The following is a 23931-nucleotide window of genomic DNA, read 5'->3' on the forward strand; positions in this document are numbered from 1 at the left end:
TATTAGCTGGTTGGAAGTTTCTAATTCGTCAGCAGCACTGAAGGTGACTTACATGACAGGACACATATCATAATCCAATACACTTTCCGTTGAAATGGTTTATCAAAAGGTATATGCAATGACAGGCTTGTTAAAATGTAAAAAGGGATGCTGTACTGGTTTTAAGATGCTTGTATTGGTTCAAGAGCTGAATATGCTCCAGAAACTTTTCATTGTATGTCCCTTTGACTGTAAAATTCCACATTCAATAATAACGTGTACAGGAAAATATATTGCCATGGTTACAATTTGTGACTACCAGATGCTCAAAATATGATACAGTAAAATGAAAATGCTAAATGTAAATGTTAAAGTGGATGTGGTTTAGCCACAAATATGCAGATATATTACTCAGGCCTACAGTGAAATGAATCAAGCTGATGTAAAAAGTGGTTTTGAGGTTTCTCCCTGAATTCCCAACTATAGCAGGTTACTCCTGAAGGCCATTTTTGTCCATATATAGACCTATAATATTTCTGATTTGGCTAACACACACTATATATATATATATATATATATATATATATATATATATATATATATATATATATATATATATATCTTTTTTAATCAAAACAGACATACCTCAGCATTTAGGGGTCTATAGTCAAATCATTTTACTCCTTTACTGCTTACTTCATAAAAGGCACAAAAAACAACATGCTAATGAAAAGAGGGAATACTAAACTACTCAGTTGCTTGGTTGCAAGTTTTGTAAAATCAGCAACACTTCAAACTATGGGAGTAAATAATGGTACTTTAAGTATTTTATTGCTGCGAACCGAACACTTGCTCTTAGCCCTTCTATAGTAACAGTAGGTTGAATGCTGCTCTGGTGAAACTCCAGAGAATGCATGGAAAGGCGAACGGTGGTTTAGTACCAGCTCAGAAGCAACTCCGCACAAAAGCTTCTGAATATTGCACGAAAGAGTCTAGTGATTTGTCGGAGTTTCCTCTGAGTGTTTCCTCCACACACTGGGAGGCAGCTCCTATGCAAGCAAGCCCAGTCGTGTCACCTTCGCAGACAGGAACGAGTGGATGATGAACACCATGGTTTTAGGACAGGAGTGAAGGTCCAGTTGCTGTAAAGAATCACAAAACCAAAGTTGTTATTATTATTATTATTATTATTATTATTATTATTATTATTATATTATTATTATTATTATTAATGAATGATTGATCGATTAATCTTGTCTGCCTGAGTGCGGTATCAAAAAACTATATGTAAAAAAGAAATCTCGAAAATTGGCAGAGAGGACTTCTAAAGACCTTGGCAAAATGGTAACTGTAAGGTAGTCCCGATATTTCACAATACCTCACAATGAATACGATACAATGTCTCACAATGAAGATGTGCTCATCTGTGCTTTCCTTTCTCTACAAGTTGATTATATCATCTTAGTCGCAAGTAAGCTGATTTTTGTTTTTATTCAACATATCAGAAAATGAATAGCTATATCATACTTTTTCTCAGCTAACTAAAATAAACTAGCATGCAATAATTTAAATTTCTCTTCAGCAAACCTAAATAAAATAGCACTCAGCACGTTACCTTTGTTTGTTTCAAACGTGAAAGCTTACAGTATACCAAAAATTGATCTGTTAAATACAGTGTTCTAGGGTGTAGTGCAACTGGTAATTTACAGTAATATATGTAATTTCATATTTTTTATCTTTTTCTTTTAGACATGGCATTTGGTTGAAGGAAACGCAAACGGGCAGTACAGCTCAAAAGTGATTACTTGTAATTGTCTTTCAATACAATTTCATACCACTAGCAAACACGCGTGATTAATCAATCAATATAACATGTAAAGATTAAAACCCCATATCATGAACCATTTCCTGGTCAGGAGAATGCATTGAGCAATGTAAATGTAGGTAATCTTTCCAGAGGTTACTAGGAGATGCTGCTTGATTATTTCATTTCTTGCAAGGCTTTGGATATTAAAGTTTACAGTTCCTTGTTTCTGCGTGGTTTTAGGAAGGACAGATGCTGTGAGCTCAGAAGGGGCTAGTCTAGCGCTGTACAGAGGTGATGGGTATGGAACTCCAGTAACAAAATCAAGAAGGCTGGCTGAAACAACCTTGAGCGGTATGTCAACTGTAATAAATCCTTGTGTCTCATTACTGTTTATTCAGCGGCATAAAACTTATAAGGTAAGATTAGTAATCATGCAATTGGACCAAGACACTCACGATTTCTCCCTCAGGTCCCCCAAAGTCCAAGAAGATGATTCGAGAGCCGTCATCCGAGGACATGCGGAGCTTCTCGAAGGGCTGGTGGAAGAGGAGGGTCTTGCTGAGGCCTGGCTCCTCTGTGAAGAGGGTGAAGCCCTTCTCGATGTGCACTGACAGGATGCAGGTCTCCCCCTTCCAGGTACAGGCTGAGGCACAGCGAGGGGCATTAGACACCATTCATCACACCAGAGAGGAAGTCATGAAACTCAGACTTTGAATTAATTTAACAAGGTGTGGTGTCGTGAAACCTTCCGTGTTTTTAAAGAGGATTTTAGGCTCCTGTTTCAAAGCTTTTTTTAACCTTAGACTTAAACACTCTTAAAAAAGTTATGGTTTCAGAAGCAGAGCCCACGATCTTGTTTCCACTGGGAACTTACATCTACCAAGTTTTACAGCTGTGTTAACCCTTTGCAGTCCTATGTTGTACCAGGTCCAACATTACAATTTGCCCTTTCCAATCCAATGTCTGACCCTGTCTGACATTATCACAAAGACATAAAGCACATGTCTCTAATTGTTTTTTTCTCTGGAAAAAGTAGAGAAAACCTTTCAATGGCCGAGTGAGACTAATAGGAGCCTGAATGAAGCCGAAAAAAGGGCATATCTGATAGCCCCATGCACCACAGAGATAACAAGGACACAAACAAAGGAGATAGCTGATTCTGCATCCAGCGCTCAAAGAATATCATGGACATCTGCAGAGCTTTTTTGAAATGTTATAGTAATAAAATAATGACTTGGATCGCATTATTGAGGAGTTTGGTGATAAAACGAGTGATCAGGAGAGGACTTATCAGTATGCATGTCTATAAAGAGGTATGTGAGAAATACAGCAAACAAGGGGTGGGGCTTAGCTGGAGATGCAGTACTGCGTGTCCTTTTGCGATTCAGTGTCTTTTAAACCTGTTTTACTCTGAAAAAAAAAAATTAAACAGTGTGTATACAATAAACAGCGCGTGTGAAAATAAATTGGACCTGACACACCTGACAAGCGCTGAATAAATGGAGCAGTAAGGGTTAAAGTCATGAGGGTCTGTGGGGGCAGGTGGCATGCCTGAGTTCAAGTCAAGCAAAAGCTAAAAGATGATTGTTTGTAATGATTCAATATCAAGGGTTAATTAACCATAATATACTGGAATGTAAGCGAGTTAAGAGTGACCTTTGGGATTTGAAATAAAAGTGAATAGAACAAAATCTTATTTGAGCTAGGCAAGACTTACTTCAATCAGCCATGTCTAACAGACTTCCACAAACTGCCACTGGATGTCAGTATAACCACAGTCATTAAAGGATAGCTAGTTAAAAGTTCTGGAGATTCTACAGCTAGGGCACCTTTTTGAAAGTTGCTACTCTGTTTCTGCACATAAACCCACTCTAAGAATATTGTACTTATGTGGTAGACGCAGATGCTTTGTAGACTGATAAGATCAGCATTACATTCTCTGAAGACAGTGAGAGATAACACACGTTAGTTTATATGAAGCAGGGATGAAGAAATATAATGATATAAACATGTAGCTGATGCACTCCTTGCAGAGCAGCATATACCTGCAGTGACCTCCTGGATAAGCTCCGAGGCGCTGTGGCAGCCATCCACTAGCAGCCGTGTCCAAGCTGACAGCTCCTTGGCCGTCTCCACATGGAACACGTGTGTCTCCACCCCCTGCTGAGTGCCACTGCGCAGGGCAAATGAGAACTCGGAGTCCATCAAAGAGGAGCCCTTTCCAGGGCCTGAGTGCACCAGCCTGTGGGGAATGGGGTACAGGGTAGTTAGTACACATGGTTGTTTCATTCTGGTTAAAGAATAAGTAGTGGGGTTTCAAAAAATATAGCGTTACACGTCCTACAACTGTTTAGATAATGTACTTGTCAATTTACTTTTCACTGTTAACATCCTGACAACCTTTAACACTTTCAAAATGGCCGCCCTAGTGCGCTACAGGAAGTGATGGTTGTTTCATTCTGCTTAAGCCATTGTACCTTTATTTATTTATTTTTTGTTTATTAACTGTTAACAACTAGCTTACCAACATGTTCGAAAATGTAGTTTTGGTCAAAGTAAAATAGTAACTTATTCAGAAAAGTTAATTCTTTAAAATTCTTATAAACAAATGTAACACCTTTTTAAAAGTTTTCCTGAAAATGATAACCCATTAAATAATTATGAAACACATCTTAATGAAGTAGATATTAACAGTTAATAAAGCGTTCATGAGTAGCATTCATTCACAATATGGCTAAAGGGTTGACTGCACTGAATAGCAGAATCGGGCTGATCGGGCTTTTTGAAGTGCATTGTGGGACATGAAATATAAGAGACATGCTTTAAGCCCCCGTGAATTTCTTTATCAAAGCTTCCACATGGTTGCTAACCACTCTGATGCTGTACCTGGTTGCTATGAGCGGATGGCTGTGGTCTGGACGGCTCAAGGCCTCTCTGCTCTTAGGTAAGCTGTGGAAGAAGAGCAGATCCTTCTCTGTCAGGATGGCTAACACTGGCTTCTCAGCACCCCCAGCAGGCTTAGGAGAAGAAAAACACAATCAAACTGTCATAAAGCCATAGAAATGCATAGTCTAGATTCATATGAAATCAAATGAGTCTTGTTCTAATAAGCATCCACTTTCATGGTAGATAATTGGATTCTTAAAGTTACATTGAAGTGACCCAGCGTTAATTTGAAAAACGATAGAGAAAAGGGAAATTAAAAAAAACTAAGTTGTAGTGAGCAATTATCAAACAAAAAGGTGAATATCCTAAAATAAATAACCACAGACAGACACACTACTACTGCACAAGCACACAACCTAGGCAACAAAGCTGTCATAGGTACCCTAAAAAGTAGGCCAATTAATTCATAATATAGTGAACTTTTGAATGTATTTTGTATGGTATACCAGAATAGGTATTCTACATAAGTAAAAGTTTAGTAAAATCAGAATACCACTTGCATATAAAAACAGTTAAACTTATAACAACAAATACAGTGCTCTTTTTAGACATGTTATTTAACAGAGGAAATATATACTTGTACTATGGACAGGCGTTATATAAAGTGGTCCCATGTTAAAATATTGTTACTGCCAATGAACAAGAAGGTTGCACTACGCTTCATAGTCAACAGGTACCTGTTCAATGAGCCAACCAAGGTGTTTGATCTCTTTGCCCCCTGGCTCCCCCTGCAGAGACTTCAGTTCCTCCTTCACTCGGGGTAAGAGAGTATTGGCAGCTGATTGGATGGCAGTGTACCAGGACTGGGCCATGGCAGGGTCCTTCGCCCGGAGGAACAAAGAGGAGTTTCTGTCAGCGGAGGTCACTTCAAAATACCTAGGATGGGTGGAAGGGGAACATTTTACAACAAGTGGCAGTGAATATATATTTGGCAGCAGCTTGAAAGCTGTTTATGAAACATACCAGATAGATAGTTCTCTGTACTGAAACAATTTAAAAGAGAGAGGCTGAGAAACATCTTGCAGGCTTCAAAAACTGAAACTGGATTGCCTGATCGTCATGGTGCTCTTCTCATTTACATACATAAAGAAAATGGTTTTGGAATTACTAGCTGGTAAGAGGAAGAGACTGCTTAGTACAGGTGACCATAAACATTGTGAGTGTAGTAAAAAGGTAAGATATATTGGGCCTTATTTTCAGTGTTTCCTTCATTCTTTGATTAAATCCTATTTTTGAAAGGAAAAAAAATCATGTTACAAAATCGAGATATAAAACACACAATGAGATATAAAAAAAAGACGATAAAGCGAGCTATTGTATAAACAAAATGAGGTATAAAACGCATGCTTTAAAGATATAACTTAGTTGTTGTGTTTTAGTTTTGTAAATTTAAGTGGTGTTTCACCGATTTCAAAAAACAGGAGTTGCTTAAAGACTGGAGTAATCGATTTGAAAACATGGCCCATTGTCTTCATAGTTTTGTATTTCTTTTAACCTGTTTTTAAGAATGGGAAACTGGCTGTGTAACTGCATCGGTCAGGGTTAATGACTGGGCACTGCCACGCGTACCTGTTTTCCGTGTCGGGTGGGCATTGTCTCTTCACTACTTGGCACATTTTCAGTGAGATGCTCTTCCCCTCCTTGAGTTCCACCATGGCGTGTGAGAAGTCCGACGACACCTGTCTGTGGGGGGAGGAAGGGGGGGAGTCCCAGGGGATTGAGGCACTGGGGGAGGAGTTCTTAAAGTATGTGGACATCTCCTTGATATACTTCACTGAAAAACAAGATGAAACAAGGTTTTTGTTCCAAGTATTGTGTGCTGAATGAAACAGAAAGTTCAATGCCGGAACACAACCTTAATGCCGGAACACAATGTCCTGCCAGGCAGTGTCATTTATTTATTTAGAGCTCTAGACTGTACTTGTGAATGAGTAACCAAAATTGTGTTGGATATAGTATAACTTTAAAACTCACTCAATTACTTAAGGTGGTGGGGTGGTATCATCGTTTGAAGAAGCATTAGAACATAAGAACATAAGAAAGTTTACAAACGAGAGGAGGCCATTCAGCCCATCTTGCTCGTTTGGTCGTTAGTAGCTCCCAGGGTGTCAGCTTCAAAAACATTACAGGGGAGTTGGTTCCAGACCCTCACAATTCTCTGTGTAAAAAAGTGCCTCCTATTTTCTGTTCTGAATGTCCCTTTATCTAATCTCCATGTGTGACCCCTGGTCCTTGTTTCTTTCTTCAGGTTGAAAAAGTCCCTTGGGTCAACATTGTCAATATTTTTAGAATTTTTGGATCAGATCACCTCATAGTCTTCTTTGTACAAGATTGAATAGATTCAATTCTTTAAGCCTGTTGGTAGCGAGGTGACCAGAACTGAACCCAATATTCTAGATGAGGTCTTACTAATGCATTGTAACCAGTTTTAACATTACGTCCCTTAATTTAAAACACTTGTGCAGCTATGGCCAAAAGGTTTTTTTTTCTTATCATCCTATACAATTAACACATTTTCCTTCATAAAGTTGAATGAAACCTGCTGAACAATGTTACGTTAACATATTGAATGACATTATACTTATACTTAACAAAAAACTGACAAAAATGATAAAAATGTAACAGTGAAATCAAACATGAAATGCTGTAGAACATTACATGATGTTAAATAAAAAAAAATATAAATTATGTTCATATAGTTTTTAATTATGTTTCAATCCTAAAATTCTGGGTGATGCAGGTTTTGTCCATAGCTGTCTACCTCAGTGAAAACTTGTCATAATCCTATTATCACGTGAACAAAACTACTGTAGAGTACATTTATAGACAAAATGATCTTCAGCGTGAATAATAATAATAATAATAATAATAATAATATAATAATAATAATAATAATAATAATAATAATAATAATGCTGTGTTTTAGATTATTCTGTATTTCAGCTGCTCATAGACTATTGCTAACCCTGGTCGGTGAAATGGCATGGCAATGCAGTGATTTGGAGCAGTTTATTAATAAACAGGTGCACAGACAGCAAACAGGCAGGTTGAGTTTCACTGGAGAAGTGTGACGCGCCTCTCAGCCGCAGATTAAGGGTTTCCTCGACGCCACAAATAGCCACAGCTTCTCGTCCTCTCCACCAGGACTATTCCCTGATTTCCTCTCAGTCAGGTTGAGGCTATACGTTCAGGGGAGCTCTACACTCTACTAATCCTAATCCTGCTTCATAAAAGGGTAGGGCTCGGTATGCTGCCCTTTCACCTTTCACAGCTAACTGGACATGGCCCACCAACCAACAGACAGATACAACTTGGGTTTAAGCTTCCAGAGTTATCTGATAATTTGGACATGTTACAGTAGCATAGAACTGGATACTGTGCTGATTCAGGTTATAAAATGCTTGTCGATAGATTTGAGCAGTTTTGGCTAGTTTTCCCCTGAAGCTTCATCTTTCCACCTCTAAAATGTATGATGCATTTGGATACCTTTACCTCCAAGAAATAAGACTTGCATGCACTTCAGAATGCTGGAATTTCTTGGGTATTAAATTAGATTTATACAGCAGGCACAAGGCTCTTTTTCTTACTATCAGCTGATATTTCATTATTTTAATGTGCAAATGTATGGCAAGAAGTTGTACTTTTTTCCTCTTTAGCACAATTACTTACAAAAACTAAACAGCTCTAAATTTCACCTGGAAAATTCAGTTCTGTGGTCTAGAAAAGCCAGCCAGAAAGAAACTAAATAAAGGAGAAACAAAGTGTAAAAGGTACCAGTGTACAAGAAGCCACAACCTCAGTACAGAGATTTTATGATCTTTAGTCACAAGATGCTGCCAGCAGCATGTACACTGATTAATAATAATTGATCTCAAACTGCTGATGTATTGTACCTATTTATTTTATTTAATAGTTCCTAATAACAAGTCCAAGCCCTTTTTTTCTTTAGCTTTGAAAATGTATCAAAGGGTAAGGGAAAATAAGATTCATGGAGTCAGCGTCAACCCAAAACAGATGTTTTTTTAACAAAATCCAAATGTGACCATGAACAACTCACTCATCAGACTGCCAATTTTAATAAAGAGCCTCAATTAGCTGGATTGAACTGTATTATAATTACTCTAGCATATCGGTGGGGAAGGAAAGCAGATCTGTGCAGTGCTCCTGAGCTCATTCTCGGGAAGGTGCCTAAACAACTCAGGCCCACTGACACAGACACTCCCTCTTAATGTAATCTGCAGTGTGTGCTCAATAATGCATCAAAATGCTTGATTTGATTTGATTTGTCAGAAGAAAACAGCCTAGTGACACTTTCTAAATGTAGCAATTATTTTCATAAATAAGAACTTCTCAGAACCCTAAGATATTGAAAGCAGTGTCTACACACGAAGACAAGAATGAAACTGTATTTTTAAGTGAAAATGTCCTTTTTATAATAATATTATAAGGCTGTGTTTCAGGCCCATTATGGTATATAGAATGACATGGTTTAGCAATATGGTCAGGCAGAGACTATTATTAACCCCAGTTCAGACCGCTTCAGTAAAGAAGCTGGCATTCAAAACGGTTACAATAATGAGCTTTGCAGGTTCAGTTCACAAACACAACAATACTCGGTTTAAAGTTAAAGGAACAACATTGTGCCGTTGACCCCCTCATCGTCATGGGAACCACTAGACTCGGCCTCATTTGTAACACTGGGCTTCCAAGATGTCACGCCTGGGGGATGTCTTCTATTTTTATACTCAACCCTCAAACACCTGGTGAGATCAGTGTCTGCAGGTTAAAAGCTATTTTATCAGCTAAAAGTAACCAACTACATCACAGGCCTGTTATAAAATGACATGCTCCTTTACCCAGTTTAAACTTGTGGTATAACAAAGCCTAGCTAATATTTAGCTTGCATTTCGTAGTACAATTTGTCCTGCTGTCAATTTCAAAGCCAGAGTAATTCCTTCTAAAGTCCTTTATCAGGGATATTGCTTTAAGACCTATTCAGATCATGACTGCCATTGTGTCTGCTCAATAGGGATTTCACTGGCTGCCATGTTGTGGGTAGGGCTGATATTGAAAGTCGTGGTTTAGAGCAAGGGGTCAGGGGGATTGGAGCTTGATTGAGCTGCTTGATATCGTTCCCTAATTCTCTGTGAGCCACATAGAACACACACCTTGCTAAGAGGGATGTGTTATGTTATGGTGTTGATTTTCTATTAGGATATCCCTTAACATACTAACACTGTAGCTGCAGCATCTTAAACTCAGTGACTTTGTCATAGTATTTCAGTATATCCAGACTGGTCATAATTAAGTAGTATCATTGCATTGTACTGTCCAAAAATGTCATTATGCTTTTTTTTTAATTTTTCGCACACTGGCAAGGCAAAGAGCTGCTATACCCAAAATATGCTTGCAGATAAAATAAATTAAAAAAAAAAACTATGTAATTTCACTTTCAGTGAAAAATACAGTTCATATTCCACTGTACAATATTTGTTTTTATTTTTCATCAAATGTTTTGCCTTATGTGGTCTGTTCTACCATCTGGGCCTCCCTCTTTTGGGGGGCATACACCATCCCCCTTCTGCTCGCCTCTCTTGCAATGACTGGCTTTGTGTTTATACTGCAACCATAAGGCTTTCCCTTCTCCACCTGTCGCAGCATGGGGACTGGCTGGCTCACAAGTGTTCCTTTCAGCTGGCATTATAGATTTAACAGAGCTTTGCCAGTGGTGTTGAAGCATGCCAAAGACTGGGTTCACAGAACAATTAGATAACAGACAGGGTGCTCTTGCCTTGATGATGTCAACAGCATTTCTCATTCCTAACAGCTCCTATGTTTTAATGCTTCAATTTGTACAAAAGGAGCTGCAGTTATCTTTGCAGATTGATTGTATTGCTGTTGTTTGGTTATGGACACACAACTTTGTAAAACATGGTGGCCAATTCAACCAGGGGTTAAATCCTGTGGGAAGATTCCCACTTTGAAACTCCTTAACAATCTGAAATGTGAAACCTTTTATTTCTCCAATGCTCTATTATCGAACTGGAAAGGCAACAGAGAGACAGAGAGAGCAAATCAGTAAACAGAACAGCGTGGCTGATAACGAAGGCCAGACCTCAGAAGCACTCGGAGGAGACAGCGAGCCACGGAGACCATGAAGTGTGCCGAGGTGGGCATTGACTACAAGCACAACCCTCCCTGGAGTGCTGACTAGGACATATGACTTAGCTCTCAGCTGGCACGTCTCCAGAGACTTGGCAAACACTGCCAAACCCATGCTGACTTTCACTTAAAGCATCAGCCAGAGTATACAGTACTTCAATAATGTCATTCTGGTAACTACTGCCAAACTACACACAGATAATGAAACCATAATGGCATTGCTATTAATGTTCCAGAAGGACCTGACAAAATGAGAAACAAATGTATTGAATTTGTTATGTGTGTTACACCGAAACCACTGCCTAAGGTTTGGGAAGGGGTGGGGGGAGGGGTTAGCTGCAAGGGCTTAGATGGAGCAGGCTTAATAAGCATTAAAGTAAGGAATGATAAGCAACTGGGTTATACAGTGGAAAATTACCACCAAAAGAAGGAGGCATTGTTACTTTTGTAGAAATACTAAAAAGAAGACTTTTCAGCTAGGACCTTTTATTAATGTCTGATTAAGAGTTACAGTGCACTAAAATGCAAAAACATCTGTTAGCCCATACACCCAGTATAACAGTAAACACTGAGGTAAAATATAAGAAACATAACAATGAAGGTATTAGCCTTTGTCTACTTGACTTTTAAAAACAAGTTTTATTTGGTTATTAGTTTGCGTCAGCTCACATTACTATCTGCTTACAGAGGGGGAGCGCAGAACTCAAGAGTACAATATTTGTGAATTGAACAGAGGCACGTCACTGCCACCAGGGGGAAAATGGGAACAAATGGGCTGGTAAACACAGGACGGCAAATTGCTTTCAATCAAAAGGTGGCAGTCCCATTGTAAATCTTGGCAGTCTTACAGTTGTGTCTCAGCTAATTTGTCCTGGAGATTCCAAAGCATGGGAAAGTGGAGTTCCTTAACAGATTAGGCAACTGGGGACTCAAATCCCAGAGGCAGGCAGGCAGGCAGGCAAAATCCCCCGTCTTTCTCAGAGATCTGCTCTCACGGGCTGTCTCCCCTCTGTCCCTTCCCTCAAGGCCATGAAGACGTGGTGTGAAATAGTTGCACGCAATTACCTGTTGCTTCAGTGACGGAAGCTTGGCTGCTGCCCTGTACTGGCTGGGAGAGAGGGGTGGGAGTGGGAAGTTGTCACAATTCACAGCTCAAGGTTATTCCCTTAATAGCTTGTTTTCTGCCACGGCACATAACCTTCTGTAAAACATCAGCAGCATTAGAGGTCAGGCACACAGACACCACACACACACACACACACACACACACACACACACACACACACACACACACACAGAGCCTTGTTAGTCCCCAAAAGTTATTTTCAAGTTCACACAGTTTAACAACTCCCTTTTGAAGTGAACACTGCTCAGCACATCCCAGAAAAGGATTGACAGCCATGATTTCAATTCTTCTGCTGGATTGCTTGTTTAAAGCCTGCTTCTCGATGGTGGTGACACACAAGGGACTGAGTGCCACTTTAAAGAAAACTTTTGTTTTAAACATGTGCTTCAATTTACATCCTATTCTGTAGGTCAGCCTGACTTCTATGGTCAACCACAGTGAGGCTGAGACCATGGTGGTGAGATAGACCAGCAATTTTTCCTTGACATGTCCTGGGAACAGAGACTTGTTTTACTTCTCTTTACCATGGAACAATCTTTAAAAACTTCTTTTGCCAAAGAAGATTCCCCCCTCAGTATTTTTACAATGTATTTTTTATCTTAACACACCACTTCAGTGTTGTAATTTTTGCATTCTGAATCCTAGGTTTTAGTAACAGTATATAAATGATAACCTTGGATTCAATAGTTGTAGCATGCATCTGCCAGCACTCCACTGCAATAAGAAACACTTGGCACTTAGTAACACAAATACCTGCCCCTTCTGTCACTGTGAATGGTTAACCACTCCATAACTATCTCATGGCACTCTCCACAATACAGCATTACATTTAAGATCAAATTGGGGGGGGGGGGGGGACAGGCTGTTTCTCTTGATCAGACTTCCCTATCTCATTAGGATTTTGAGTCACTGCCCCAGAGATATGTGGTACTCCCAAGGCTGAGAAACGCATCACGCTGGTAATAACATGACACGGCCATGCTGCCTGTAAATGATACCTTGTTTTCTACAGCTTCAGGCTAGCAAGGATTACAGCAGAAACACTAACCTTTTGTCCGGTACCACTGACAGATAAAGTCAACCCTAATGTGCTGTATCTTCAATCAAAGATTTCAGATGTTTCAGATTTTCCACAGTAGTTTGAGTTTCAATGTCAGCAAAGCCATCCACTGATGGAAGTTCTTGGTGACAACCAGAAAGACTAAGACTAAGGGAATGGCTTCCCTTCGCATATGGAAATGTTATTTAATGGCGATAAATCGAGAACAGCGGAATGCAATCACACCTTTTTCAAGTCAAAATCAAACAGTGTCAAAATATTCAACAGTGTCAAAATATTCAATGCAGAATGCCACAACACGATCTACACAGCTGTAATTCTAATTAAAAACTGCATTGCATAAAACAAAAGCGATTCCAACAATAATATGTTAACTGATGAAAGAGCCTTTGGGTTACAGAAAACTATTTTTTTCCACTGTTTTTACTCTTTCGGTGGACTGGGTTATTCTAGAAAGAGACATATGGTAGCAATGAACAGAAATGACTTTTAAATTCAGCGTTCTGTAATTAAGATTTACTTTGGTCTGTGTGGTAACTTCGCACATCATCACAGTTTAATAGTCTTCATGCCCAGTACAAGGTTTCCTTGTAAAAATCCTTTGTTTGGGGGTTGGTGTGTAGGTTGGAACTGTGTGTATACTGTGTTTGGAAGACTGTAGTGAAGGCGAATGCCCAGCCTACGGTCGCTTATTGTATTGTATTGTTTTCTTTAAACCTTTTACTTTGGCCCTTGTGCCTGTTTATTTGTACTTTAGACTGTAGCTTAGTCTCTCCTCTTCCTGCTATTAACATCTTGGGCCGCAGTAGTATCCTGTTACACAGTGTCTCAATGACAGACAGTAGAGCAGTGTTCAGTTCTGATTGAAAACCACTGAAAGTAAATCATAATAATCGTGAGCACCCCATAGAGAAAGCTCAAATATCATATGATGCATGGGTTTGGCAGTGGCCTATGGCAGCAGTGCCCACATAAAAATAGAACTTGAAACGCAGTATCCTACTGAAATATATTTAACAAAATAGTCATTTGGAAATGAGTTTCAGCATTCCAACTAGAAAATCTTGATGCTGGCCACTCTTGACCCAGTAAGTCTCATAGTGGGAGCTGTATATTAAATGACCCCCAAAAGCCTTTCAACCAAATCCCAGTCAGCTGTATCTTTTAAACAGCTACACAGTGGTTTCTGACTCCTCTGAATGTTATTTTGTAAGTCTAACCACAGTTATCTTAATGTTTTTTGTTTTTTTTATCTTTATGCAAACCTGGTGGAGTTTTTGTTATTAAAAACGGTATAAAAACGTAGTATATTTAAAGTTACAAGTTGCTGTCCAGCTTCAATGACACTCAATATTTCAGCAGCTTTGTGGTGATTATACTGATGAAGGCACTAGCTGAAACGACTTGGCTTGTACAGCTGCCTGCAATATGGGCTGTGCTGGCTCATAAACGGCTGTATTTTGCTCACTGTTTCTATTGCTCTGTGATTTTGCAACCAGTCTTGCGTGCCCAGAGAGGTGGGTGTTCAAGCTCCTAGGCTGAGCTCACAAAGGAGGGTTCTGGCTTTTAAAACATTCCGAATGGAACCAGGCCAAAAGAAACGCCCACCTTTGAGGTCACACACCACAGGCAGAATAAGAAGAAGTCTTACTGAGGCATGAGCCACCTGTGTGTATTATATATATATATATATATATATATATATATATATATATATATATATATCTAATATATAATTTATCAGATGTCACGTAATCGTTATAGATATATAAGAAGAAATATTATTGGATGGACTAGATATATACTGAGGTATATATATATCTATAAGGTGACATCTATTATATATAGGTACGCCCCAGTGCAAAGTACATGGCTACACAGAGTAGCTATTCCACTGTACTAATCCACTTATCTGCTCAGTACTATACTCAGTGCCCTGTGGTTGTTTTTAAACACATAACTAGAAAATGGAAAAAAAAAAGGAAAAATGACGAGTTATTTAGATGTTACTCACATGAAATTGTTTTCAAATCTTTTTAAATTCCATATGAATTTGAGGCTATTGTCATCTATACTAATTAGTGCCTGGCTGCTCTGGATCAATGCCTCTGTCATGGTTTTCGGGTATGACATCACTAGCTGCCACAGCAGTGTATCACATTACAAGCCTCTTGGGAAAAGTGCAGCTGATTGGCTCGGCACCTCCCTGTGGTAGTGTCTGCTGCACACGAGCTGGATTGACCTCCCACACTGAAACACTCCACCTTTACTTTCTAAAGATTTTTACTGCAGTTGTACAACCAAGTTTATAATAAAACACATCTGCCTCTGCTGAGCATCTATTGCTCTGCACTGGGGGAGTATAACTCCAGCTGTGTTTTGAAAGCTTCTGGCCAACAGAGAAGTTATTACCACACATAGTCATCTTTCAAAACTGAGACACAGCGTGGGATTCGTTTACACCAGAATGTGCCCCGCAATCCAAAAATTAAACCAACAGCTTTTAAGCACCACAAACAGAATTATCGGCATTCGAACACATCTCACTTAGACAGCTGAATAATTATCTAATCTGCGTCAAAATGCTTGTGTTAATAATGGAATGTTATGCTGCCCTATTAAGACCCATTACAGCTCTGCTTTACAAGCTTGTTTTCCTCCAGTGAGCCAGAAGCACTGGGACATGAGCAGTTCACAAAGGCACCGATGAAATAGCAGGAGGGGCGATCACTGTGAAAGTATAATAAGTAGCAGTGTTTGCAAATTGTGAAGAGAGGAGCTCTTAAAAGAACTGGGAGACCCTGTGCTTCAGCAACTTTGTGACAGCTCTGAAGTGTACATAACCAAGGCTTCAAAAAGCTTACATTGAATAGCAACTTTGACTTGATGAAGTTCCACCATGCTATAGGTTCACTCCCTGTGCATGAAGTATTGGGGCCCACCTGAAGCCCTATGTGCACCAAAAAGAATGTGGGGCTCAGTGGAGACTCTGTGATAGGGTACCTGAGAGTTCATGCAGGCTAGCATGTATCACAATCAACACTTTCAGTATGACACTTTTCACAACTCTTCTGCCAGTACTAGAACAGCCAACTACAGACAGCCAGTGAGTGCGGGTGAATGAACCATACATATATAACAAGCTGTATTTGCATATGTTTTATAGCATGTGCAAACATAAGCTTTCTCATAAAGGCCTTTTCCAATAAAAGTGTCTAAAACATTTCGAAACAGATGTCAAACCCTTGATCTCTCTGGAAACTGCTAACTACCTGTTTGTTACAAAAATTGTATCCTTTTGCTTCTTTGAACATCACACACTTCCTCTGTTTATAAAGCCCTGAACAGTTTTTACTGTTCATAAATACGGTGTCATGCTCTAAATAAAGGAGACTAATCTGGTTTGCCTAATACATAAGCTGTTTGTTCTCCTTGAATCATTCATGGATGACACAATTGTTTGTTGTCTCAACTGATATATATAATGTGAAGCCATAGTAATTTTGCCATGTAGCACTTCTGTGAGGATTCCTCTGTTGTGGTGCAGCTATGATTGCTGACTGCTAACAGCTTTGTTTTGAGGGTGAGGATGGTGGTTTGCAGAAATGGGTTTATGATGAAAAAGAAAGTATATTGAATCCTAAATTAAACAGCTGAATCCGTAGAATCAATCTCTGCACCTGCTGAGCAATGCAGCATTATTTGAAGCAGTGCGATCCATCCAATTATTCTGTCAGTAGATTTGGTAGATTCTTAAGCTATGGCTATAAGTTTTGCCTTTTTCTAGACAGAAAAAAACATAATTTAAATATTTTATCTAACATCATGTAATCAAATAACCTACAAAATTGTATCTCAAAAGTCTACCGGAAGCCATAACAGTATTTCATGTTAGATTTCAAAATGTCTAATTTTCCAATTTTTGTCAGTTTTACATTAAGTATACAGAAAACTACAAAGCGGTATGTAATTCAATATGTTAACATTATTCAGCAGATTTCATTCGACTTTATGAAGCAAAGTTAGTTAATTCTATCGGGTGATAGAAAATCTTTGGGCAGAGTCGTACAGATGTACAAAAAAAAAAAAAGATTCACTCAGGAGGGTACAAAAAATTTCTTCAATCCTAAATCAACATTGTAAAAATATATATGAAAAATATACCTCAATCTCCCTTGACTGCACTGGTGAACTGTGGGAGCTGTATGTTGTTGTCGGGCTGTACCTACCTTCCAGGATGACCTCCTTGCCCGTCTTCTTCAGGGCCTGCACAGCCTCATCGTGGGTGGCCTCCCGCAGGTCGGAGCTGTTCACAGACAGGATGGCGTCTCCCACGTACAGCGCCTCTGTCTGGTCCGCTGCCAGTCCTTTGAAAATCTTCGAAATCAGGATGGGCATCTTGTTCTCCTTCCCACCTGGGAAGACATTGCAATACTGCTGTCAGCCTTGTATGTGAGAGGTCTGGTAATAAAACTAACGAAATTCACTTCACTCTGCACATACGTCAGTATGGAGTCCCGTCAGACACATTCTTCCTGTTAAATCACACACACACGTTTTTTTTTTTTTTTTTTTTTTAAAGAGCTGGACATCTGAAGACAGCAACTTATATTTGCCCTTGCTAGTACCAGTGATTAGGCCTTTGCTGTTTAATTGGTGCTCAAAAAAACTTGTTATGGAAATAAAAGTGAGATTTTCTGGTAAGTGTCAAATAAAGTAAAGCTTTATATTAGGCTAACAGAATTCCATCAATTGTTTGGTTTAAAAAAAAAAGTTTATCGAGTAAGAATTGTGGTTTTAGAAAGATTACACTGTAAGCAACCTCATTCGGACCAGTATTTGCAAAATGCTTATTCACAGCAGTTCACTTTTTTGCAACCTGCTCAATAAGGCCCCACCCTTAAATGTATTTTGGTCAGCTTCGCTTTCACTTCCACTTCATTCTCAACTGTGAATTTGAAAACTATTTCTGTATGTCCCTAAGTCATGTAATTACATACTGCAATTAATTGTAGTAACTGTTCTGACTGTCCCCTTTGCCTTCAAACAGTATCATTCAGAGGCTGTTAACAGCCCAGGTTTAGTTTTACTACAACCTTAAAAATATGTATTTTTTTTATATTGATTTATAGCTTTATGTTTTATAGTTATTAAGTCTTATACGACCTGTGGAATCTCTCTGTCAATCACTTTCACTGGGTTTACAAAACTGCAATAAAACATGAAGGTGTAGCTTAGATAATCAAACATCGTACAGGTCCATTGACAGCATAGTAACAGCAGCCTGCCACTCAACTGAATTACTGAAGTCAAACTCAGGGCAGGACCTTAAATAACGGGAAAAACCAAAGCACAGGTCATATACTAGCTATAAATTGAGGACACAGTGATTGTACTTCGAGACAACAGTCTCCCTTGCTAGTAGAACATCCTCAACTTTTCTTTTTCACTGGGAAGACAGTTCTCCTTGTACACTTGATCCACCCTGCAGTCACTGCCTAAATATAGAATTCTGGGTACTTGAGTGTAGTGCAAAGTTGTGTTTTACCAAAAGGAAGTTATCTAAACTGGTCCTTTAAACCCCTAGCCGTCCACATTGCCAGACTTTGCCAGCCAAACCCCCACATTTGACCTGTAGCACACATGTATTGCTGATTAACATTTAATAGACCATCATTAGTCAAGTATGTATATATACATATATATATATATATATATATAGCATTCTCAGTTAACGCAGGCAGGCGCATCACTCAAGGGAAGGCAATCCACGCACAGGCGGAGAGCGGGCATGAACCCGGGACCTCTCGCACTAAAGCATAGCGCCAATACTGCAGTACAAAAGAGCCGGCTCCTTTGCAAGGAGCGTATATCGGGCTTATGTCTTAGTGTGTGATTATGTCACCTACCAGCCATGCTGCTGCCTTCCTCCATGCATGCTACACTTACGATGTGATATATATATATATATATATACTATAATATTATATATTATAATATATATATATATATATATAATCTGTGGGACCCTACAATGCCGGGATGTGTAAAAAACGAATACCAATTAAGGCAGAATATCTTTTGCCTTCACATACAGTGCTTCCAAGTCCTAGAGATCTATCCCTTCTTCTTAAAGCCAGTAACACTGTTTAGAGCAATAAGATAAAATGATCTTAACCCCAAAAAGTCCAAGCATTTTTAACACAGCTGTCTGTCCAAAACCTAGTGTCAACAGTTCAATATTATCAGTAACAGTGGTTTTAAAGAGCCCATAACTCCTAAAGCAGGGAAGCACACAAAATTGATTCTCTACCAACTACAGCCATTAATGAAAGAGAAAAACCATAATGAGACTAAGACGGAACATGTATTGATAGCAACAGTAAATCACATTCACCACTCAAGAGCCAGCTGAAAGCAGGGCTTTTTTGTAAGCCAAAAAGAGAGTACACTTTAAAAACTGTTCACAGCTGCAGCAATGCAACTAATACTAGTGCAATGCATAGAAGTCAATCAAACATGGAATACCAGTTTTACTAGATTTTGTTTATTTTCTTAGGACTATGCAATGCTTCTAGAAGCATCATAACTCCCCAGCCCTTTAATCTCTGTCTCTCCCAGCATCAGCTCCATGCCAGGTGCAGCTCTGTTGGTGCCAGTGTGAGACCCCAGTCTCTGTGCCAGTGAGCACTCACTAAAATAAATACAACCAGACCAATCGCTCTCATTAACAGCTTTCATCCCTGGCCAGGAATGGCTGTGTTACAGGAGCCACGTGTCAACATTTGTGAAGGCACTGGCAGACGTTCCCCCCACGCCCCACCCCCCAGTATTGTTTCTATTTGTGTTTAGCTGGCATCTTTTAGACATCAGGTTTTGTCATTATCTGACATCATGTACAGTATGTTAGGCATGTTTATATTCTTTTTAAGTGTTCTGGCAGCTACCAGTCCTTAAACATAAACCCCATCACATCAGTTATTTTGGTGACTTTCTACAAAATCATTACCCTCCACACTCCAGATGTTTTTGTTCATTCATTTATTTATTTATTTATTTATTTATTATTTGCATAAGCCTGTTATAAAACTGTTGCTTTTTTATGATTGTTTTTGAGGACTTTTTAATAAAACATAACCACAACAGAAGACAGGAACAAAAATAAATGCATTTAAACGCAAATATTTATATCCTGTGGTTTGTGGTCCAAAGTGTAAGTCAACTTCCCTTAATTGGATAGATTACCACTGTTTGTGCTTCTTCAAACCAACCTACTGTATAGCTTACACAATAACATTACAAAATCAAAGTCCTGCTTAATAATGCCACTAATACAGAAATAAACTACTTTTTCAATAAACTAAAGCATCTAAACTTTGGTCCCAGCATCAAGAAACAGTGACACACAATCCTATAATAATAACACAGTGACTGAGAGGTTTGAAATATTTGTTATCATATTACAAGAAGTATACCTAAATGCAAGCCTAAAGATTTCTAGTAATCTATGATAAAAGTTTGGAGAAGATTGGAAATTCAAGGCAGATATCGAGTTTGAGGATCTTAACTATAATTTCAGCTCATGACAGCATTGGTATTCCCCTCAACAGGTATTACCTACTCACTAATTCATCTTTTGTTAATTACCCAGCTTGGGACACTAACCTTTATTGCATGAGATTTGTGAAGAAAGATTTTACTCTAAATCAGATTGAAAAATGAAGAACAAAATCTGACACTGTCCTTTGATTCATTGCCAGATTGATATAATTTATTGGTGAGGCAAACAGATTATCAGAAAGTATTGAATAAACCAACAGTGTAATCCCATTAGAAAAGTCTGCAGTGATTGCACAGGGCACTTCACTGAGCTGCAAAGGTTCTTGTACCATGAACTGGTCTATTCTAACGTGTGAATATTTTCAAATAACAACATCAGTTAGAAAAATTTAATTAACAGCAATTACTGTTAGCAAAACTGTTAGAACTTTAAGAAAAAGGAAGATTATTAAAAAAAAAACCTGGAATGAAATTAATCAAACTTTTAGTGAAACCACTCTAGCTTTGAGCAGATGCAACTGAGTTCCCGCTGTATACTGCAGAGTGCATGCAAATGTAGCCAGCTTTGTGATTTCTAGTTTAGGCCAAAGTTAGGTGCACCACTGCTGGGATCAAATCTTGTTCAAACCTCCTGGCCCATCAGCATTCACAACTGGAGACCTAGATTCACACGGATGCTACAATCACAGTTCAGTTCTGAAAGAATTTGTATTGGCCTCACTCACATCATCTTCCCAACACCTTGAGCCTGTGAGTTCTGTTTTTTTTTTTTGTAGTCCTTCAAGACTCCAACGGCTTTTATGTTTAATTTTAAACAGACCGATGCTGGCGACTCTTTGAAATAGCTCCTGGTTTGGAAATTTTGAAGAGAAGCCAGTTGTGCATTGCTACCCAGAGGCATGAACCACCCATTGCAGACCTCTTCCAGATGCCCTGTGGATGTGGAGCATATAGTGTTGCTTTTTATTATGTAAGGTGGGCTGAAAGAATCTCTTGCCCACTGAATATCAGAAGCATAGGAAGCAATTCTCTGAATGCTGTTAACACCCCCTCACTCTTACTCTCCACCTCATCTCAAACGTTTTATTGTACATAGATTTCAGTGAGCCTAGTGTGAAAAGGACTGAAGCACCCGGAGCCCCTCACAATGCTTAGTTTAAAATGTGAAGTCTGTGTGAGTAACTGGCAAATCAAAGAAAAAGTATTTCGTTAAAGTACACTGTTTTTATATATATATATATATATATATATATATATTATATTATATATATAATATATATATATATCTATATATATATATATATATATTTAAGAAAAACCGTGTATCTAACAAAATGATTAGATGCTTAGTACTGTGTGCATTTCACGGTGAAATACAGCTTGGTTAGCACTTTGCATGCAGTTGTTATTAATTGGGGTCAAGAGGTCACAGCACCTAGCCGTACATTTTCCACCCCCGTGTAAAGTTGGGTCGGGCACGATTTTAAGAACTGTCACTGGCGACAACCGACAAAAGTTTTCCAGACTGAAACTCTGGGTCATCAACTCTCAATATATCGACAGCCAACTTACTGAGAAAAAACTTAAACAAGAATAACAAAAAAAAGAAAAAAAAAATTCTTCAAAACACCACGGCTCCAACAAGCGAGTTAACCATTGCTTTGACTGGAATGCGTTTTAACGCTTTCTAGTGCGGTGGATTTTTTCTATTGGCTCAGTTTTCAGCAGTAGAGAACAGTCGGCAGAATAATTATGAATTTCAGCTGGTGATTTAAAGTTGTCCATGGGGCACAGACTTTAAGTTTAACATAAACAACCCATGCATTCGCTGATTTGGATTGTGGTATAGATTACTGTTTTTCAGTTAGTGTTTTTCTTGCCTTCGTGTAAAATTAAAATTAGAGATGTTATTATTTTTGGCATGGTATTTTCATAACCTGGTACCGAGAGCTGCAGCTGTCAACCTCAGTCATAGTCCATTTGACTACTTTCCTAAACGTTTAAACCTGTTTTCACCTTTGGAAACAATAATAATAATTGAAAAAAAATAAAAAGTTACAAAAACGTACCGTTAATTACCTTATTCGTGTTATACTATACAATAGTCCTTTAAACGATGTATTTTGTATTTTTTTTTTCTTCGTAGTTGAATATAAAAAGTACTTGTTTAAAGCGTTTACACACGTCTGCAAAGTTTTTCCACCCATACCTTTAATGCTGATTCCCAGTCCTCCAACATCTTGCTTGGTGATTCGCACGGTGCGCTTTATGTTGGTGATTGATTCGGGGACTGGAGAGCTCGAACTTGGGTTATTGGGCTCTCCATTCACCGTCCCGCCAAGGCTAGAACTGGGGCTGTGGCTCACTGGTTCCACCGCGCCGTCCCCGGGACTCACCGCCAGGGTCTCCTCCGTGAGACATGCAAGGACCTTGATCCAGCGATCAACGGAGGTTCGGAGCTCCAACAGTCCGGTCTTCTGAGCTTTCATCCCAGCAGCCATGTTCAACACATTCCTGGAATAACTGCACTCTCTCGGCTGGCAGAAGTGCTGTACGGAGATGGGGGTGGGGGGCTGGGATGCCCAGAGTGAGACATAGACCCTCCCCTATCTCTCTCTCTCTCTCTCTCTGTCCCTCTCTGGCTGTGTCGGGGGGCTGGTGATTATCCTTCCAGAGAAATGATTGTTTTAATAAAGCACTTTTTTCTCTGATTCTTAATTAGAAACCACCACAAGTCTAACTTCAGACGTGACATTATTGCTCTTTCAAAAACTTTATAATTGTTAGGCAGTGCCGTTGCGAACTTTCAGAATATTGGGAGTTCGCACTTTTGAGCACACGTGGGTAAGTGTATGTAGTTTGCATGTAATGCGTATTGTATGTAGCCCATGGATTTCGATCCTGGTGTCTCAAGGTTTCATTAAGCAGTGAATGTATTGTTTTTAGAAGTGTACTTTGAAGTTATAAACACTAAGCTTAAAGCGCAATAACTCGTGTTGTGCATCCGTGTAATCGCATATGTCGACATTATTATTATTGTCAATGTGTACATGCAATTACTAAATAAAGAAAATGCATCGCAACAAATGAATAGCTTATCCTGTTATTAATCAAATGCATAGCGTAACTTAAACAGACCCCCTTTATGGGGCTTGTCTTTACTTTCCTTAGTGTGACCAAATAATGGAATTGTGCGGTTATTTTTAAAAGGGAATATTATTTTTTCTTTTATTTGCATTTGGGATAATTCCCCAATATACTACTGTATTTAGAACACAATAAACTAATACA

At 38.9% G+C, this 23931-nt stretch overlaps 1 protein-coding gene across 1 annotated transcript; it reads right to left on the minus strand.

The window, feature by feature from the left end:
• Positions 1-631: 631 nt before the first annotated feature.
• Positions 632-23208, minus strand: LOC121297716 (alpha-1-syntrophin-like). The gene is made up of 8 exons (XM_041224165.1): positions 22850-23208; positions 17310-17495; positions 6302-6506; positions 5410-5608; positions 4673-4803; positions 3832-4028; positions 2242-2429; positions 632-1121 (listed from the first exon to the last, which is right to left on the minus strand). Exons 1-8 carry the CDS (start codon positions 23139-23141, stop codon positions 1029-1031), a joined length of 1491 nt encoding a protein of 496 aa, XP_041080099.1. The 5' UTR covers positions 23142-23208; the 3' UTR covers positions 632-1028.
• Positions 23209-23931: the final 723 nt, after the last annotated feature.

Source organism: Polyodon spathula, chromosome 23, assembly GCF_017654505.1.
Source record: "Polyodon spathula isolate WHYD16114869_AA chromosome 23, ASM1765450v1, whole genome shotgun sequence".
NCBI lineage: Eukaryota > Metazoa > Chordata > Actinopteri > Acipenseriformes > Polyodontidae > Polyodon > Polyodon spathula.

Bases quoted from the DNA above. Each gene is read 5' to 3' on its own strand.
- LOC121297716 (XM_041224165.1), bottom strand. From the start codon at position 23,141: ATGGCTGCTGGGATGAAAGCTCAGAAGACCGGACTGTTGGAGCTCCGA. The intron at 17,496-22,849 runs GTATGGGTGGAA...ATGTCTTCCCAG, and splicing joins ACTGGGAATCAGCATTAAAG to GTGGGAAGGAGAACAAGATG. The intron at 6,507-17,309 runs GTAGGTACAGCC...CTTGTTTTTCAG, and splicing joins CAAGGAGGTCATCCTGGAAG to TGAAGTATATCAAGGAGATG.